This window comes from Sinocyclocheilus grahami, unplaced genomic scaffold (genome assembly GCF_001515645.1).
Source record: "Sinocyclocheilus grahami isolate Dianchi unplaced genomic scaffold, SAMN03320097.WGS_v1.1 scaffold490.1, whole genome shotgun sequence".
NCBI classification, from domain to species: domain Eukaryota; kingdom Metazoa; phylum Chordata; class Actinopteri; order Cypriniformes; family Cyprinidae; genus Sinocyclocheilus; species Sinocyclocheilus grahami.
The window spans coordinates 161,093-165,381 of NW_015505669.1; the positions used below are offsets into that span (position 1 = coordinate 161,093).

Consider the following 4,289-nt stretch of genomic DNA (forward strand, 5'->3'; position numbering starts at 1 on the left):
TTACAGTTATTTAAATTGAACGTTGAAAGATAATATTGATCATGTTTTATTCTGTAATGTTAATAGAAATCATACACTGTCAGAATAAAAAGGTTGCATTTTATGGCACTGGCAGTCCCTTATGAAAATGAACCATGGTTTTACTAAAGTGACCATAGTTCAACTGTAGTATTTATAGATTTGAATCATGTGTAAACAAAAAACATATTTGAACCATGTGTAAACAAAAATATAACCTAATAAATTACAATTAAGGCATATTGAAAGTTAAAATGTGTTTTAAACAAAGTTAAATGGATATCATTACCCATTTTACTCTTAGTAATTTAATAAATTTCATCATTTAAAAGTTTAGTTAAGAAGTATCGTATCGGTATCGATATCGACGATACTGCCTTGAAATAAATCGGTATCGTATCGAAAACAGAATAAGTGGTATCGCCCATCCCTAGTTTGAGCCTATTTGCCCTAATATATTAACTTTGTTTTGTGTACGTCACGTGACATGTCAGGGTTTCTATCTAAACTGCACTGCAACTATCTACAGCTCAATGCTAAGTGGTTTGTTATTCCTGACATAGCTACAGTTAGTAATACTTGGCTGTGAAGTCGATAGTAGGCTAGTCTGCGCTTTTCAGTGACTTGTTGGAATTCGGTACACCAGTCAGCATCTAACGAGTTTACAGAGGACTGTAAACTTCGATTTCAAGCAGTGTTCCAACATACATAAACGACCTTGAACCAAAACATACTGTCATAATTCAAAGCTTTCCAGCATTATCTATAAAGTAAATTGACATTAGCTAGCCTCAGCTAACCGTACCTTCTGTCAGGCCCTTATAACTCCGATCCTTCGCTCTCAGAAAGACGCTTTCGTCCCCTGCCATTGAAACGCGTTCGCTACCTAGTAACTTATAGGATAATAAACAGCTCGACCTATATTTCCAACGTTTCGCTATCGTGTTTGGGCGTTCGTTGCTAAATCTGACGAAGTCATCTGTTACTTAATCACAGTGTGTTTGTGAATCGATGCGTTTGGTGATGTATTAGCAATGTCTGGACTCTTTGACACGACAGGCTGACTACAAACGAATTAAAAGTCGGAGCTCTAATACTCATTATGGATATTTGACACTACTTTCAAAATGCACAGTAGCCTACTATATGATACTTTTATATAAACAGTCGAGAAAAACTTAAAAGATCAGGCTAAAACAAGTCTACCATATTGACTAAACGAAATTAAAAATCTAAAATATGTTTATTTTTAAGCGTCTGTTGTATTGTGTTACAATAGGCCTAACTCGGTGGAATTTTAAATCTATAGACATCAGCGTTTCAGCAGTTTGCTACGAATGTGATATTCGACGAAAGACAGAAAGTGTTCTGATTCTGTCAAATAAATCAATGTATACTGTTCAATGTATACAATGTCTAATAATACATGTATATTATTTAATGCATATCCTCCTGAGAACCAGAAATAAAAAGCTTTGTGAATTTAGTATTTTTTCATGTCATTACATTGTTTAGAGCATAAGAAAAAAATGGTAAAATAACATTTTTGAAAAATTATGTTTTATTCATAAGTTATGCTATGTCCTCTGTAGAGGACACCAGGACTCCGTTTTTCTAAAAATAAAATGGCAAGAGTAGACATGAAAAGGCAAAAACAATGGGAATTTTTTTTAAATCACCAATCAATTTTAAGGTTTCAGGATTTTTTTATAACTAACTTTGTTTAAGGATGGCTCTCAACTATGTTATAAAATATATAACACAATGATTTGATATACCATATATATTGTAATATATTGCTTTATGCAATATGTGTGTAAAAATTCCATAAACTGGTTTTCCCATTAAGCACAATGTTATCTATACACTGTATCTAATTTGCATATTAAAGTGCTGTTGGGACAGCATGTTGAAAAAAGAAGTGTAATAATGGGAGTAGTCATTGGCCAGATTTTCATAATAATATCTAATATTTCATAAGAATATTGATATGGAATTTGTTTTCCTATTCAATTCTTTTGTCTCCCAAAATGTGTAATAAACATGCTTTCAGTCCTGGTGTCCTCTACAGTGGACATGTATTAAATTATGTCCTGTTTCATAACAGAAGCTCATATTTTGATTTGAAACCCCATAACATTTTCCTGAGATGTTGATTTATGACAAACAATTAGAAAATTAGTCAGATTTAAATTATAATTACAAAATATTATCATATTTCCATAAGGATGTACATTTTTATCACTAAATTAGTGTCAGCCATTTTTAAAAACCAAGGAGAGGGAGTGTTCTCGGGGAAACATCCAATCATTTGGTATCTCTGGAAAGCCCTGAATGTGCTCTGTACAGGACTCCAGACTTAAAACTGTGACGTGTGAGGTCTCAGAGAAATTCACTCAAATATAATGTCCACTACAGAGGCAAAAACTCCATAGCTGGGTCTCAGGAGGATATATGTTTCTAATAATTTTCATATAGCCTACCTATAGCAACACAATGTATGTATGGAGGGCGCAACTGCACATTTGCAGAGGGGTATGCAAGATCGGTGTCGGCGCCCCCCTGTATTCTAGTAACTCGCGCAGAAAGCTTTCTGCAAGTCAATGACCAAAAGCCCATTACTATAGCTTGTGCATGGAAGGATACAAACTCATAAGGAGTATAAAAAAAAGTGACAAAGGATTGAACCCCCTTCCCCCTTTTTTAATACTATAGGGAAAAAAGTGAAAAGTAAAACCAAGAAAAAAAGAAAAGTGTGTCACGTGACATCCCATTTAACTCCTGATGGCAGACCCCAGACAGTAGAACACATTTTTTTATTCATTTTTATTTTCAAACACATGTAATATTGCTCACTTTTTATATATATTATAATATTGTTTATTTGCCACAAAGTTATTAATATTCTTGCACATTTATATATAGTACAATTTATTTTAAAGAACATCTGCCATGCTAAGTGGAAGATTTCTGCCAAGATTTCTATTAGAATGAATGTCATGATTCCCACTATGACCACTAAATGGCAGCAGAGGATAATTTATTGTCTCCTTTACCATTTCCACTCTGTAATATAGTTCTTTTCACATGTTTTGCAAATGGATTTATATTTAGACATTACAAAATCACTATTATAACATTTAAAAATCTATTTTTTTTGTCAAAGTTCAGCATTGTTTTGTATTGAAGTATGAAGTAGCAAGAGTTTTCAACTCATTGAATCTACTTCAATTACACAGATGGCCTATTTTAAATTTACAACAATTTTCAGTGAAAAGTGGCTAGTTTGTATCTTTGTTTACAATCTTCTCAGTTTCTCTCAAATGTAAATCAAATGCCCATTTACAAACATGTTTTGTATTACCTAGGCTCCAGGTATTTTAATAAAAGGGCTCACTATAGCTTTATTGCTCAGTAAGCTTGGATCTGGGTCTTAAAGGGGTCCTATTATGCTTTTTCACTTTTCGAATTTTAGTCAGTGTGTAGTGTTAATAGTGTTCATCGTCTGTTTTATTATGTCTTAAATTGATTTTTCCGTACATTTCTGCCATATGTACATTAACTGACAGTCACCACTGATAAACTACCACTAAATATTGTAGAAACTTAATTTGCTGTAAAGTTGCTTTGCAATGATTTGTATGGTGAAAAGCGCTGTACAAATAAACTTGACTTGACCATTTGTCTTTAACTGAAAATTTAGTGTTTACTATTGTCATTTTGCATTATTGACAGACTATTTTCCTAATTAATGCTGTTCAGTTGCTTTGACACAATCTGTATTGTTAAAAGCGCTACATAAATAAAGGTGACTTGACTTTGATTTGACTAGTGTGTATGTTTGGGCATAAAAAAGATCTTCAAATTTACAAATCTCAAAGTCCACTCCAAAGTGAGATATTTCATTTTTTTTAAATCCCTTTTCAAGAACTACAACGAGCGGCTCGTTTGGACTACAGCGTTTGTTTTCCGGGTTTCGTGATATCACAAAGCGGCCCATTAGAATATCATTAAAATAATTCCCGAAATTCGAATGGTTGGGGGCTGGGGAGGGGCGAGGTCATGTTAAGAACGCTTAGTTGAGTGCATCAGATGAGACGACGAGGAAGAAGTGCTGCTGTAGCCTCAAGTTTTCGCAAGTTATTACCCATGCACCTGAAAAATTACATATGTAAATATGTATGTTACAGTTGTGAAAACATTTTTATAATAAATTGCTGACAGTACAATACTGGACAATGATGTAATCTGCAGAATTTACACTTCAATTA

The 4,289-nt window shown here is 33.4% G+C and overlaps 1 protein-coding gene across 1 annotated transcript in view; it reads right to left on the reverse strand.

Moving 5' to 3' along the window:
• The window catches only part of LOC107554009 (serine/threonine-protein phosphatase CPPED1-like), a 25,002-nt gene extending 23,953 nt beyond the window's left edge, over positions 1-1,049 (reverse strand). The window contains exon 1 of the mRNA XM_016236364.1: positions 824-1,049. Within this exon, the coding sequence (XP_016091850.1) occupies positions 824-887 (64 nt within the window). The 5' untranslated portion in view covers positions 888-1,049. The remainder of the gene's footprint in view (positions 1-823) is intronic.
• Positions 1,050-4,289: the final 3,240 nt, after the last annotated feature.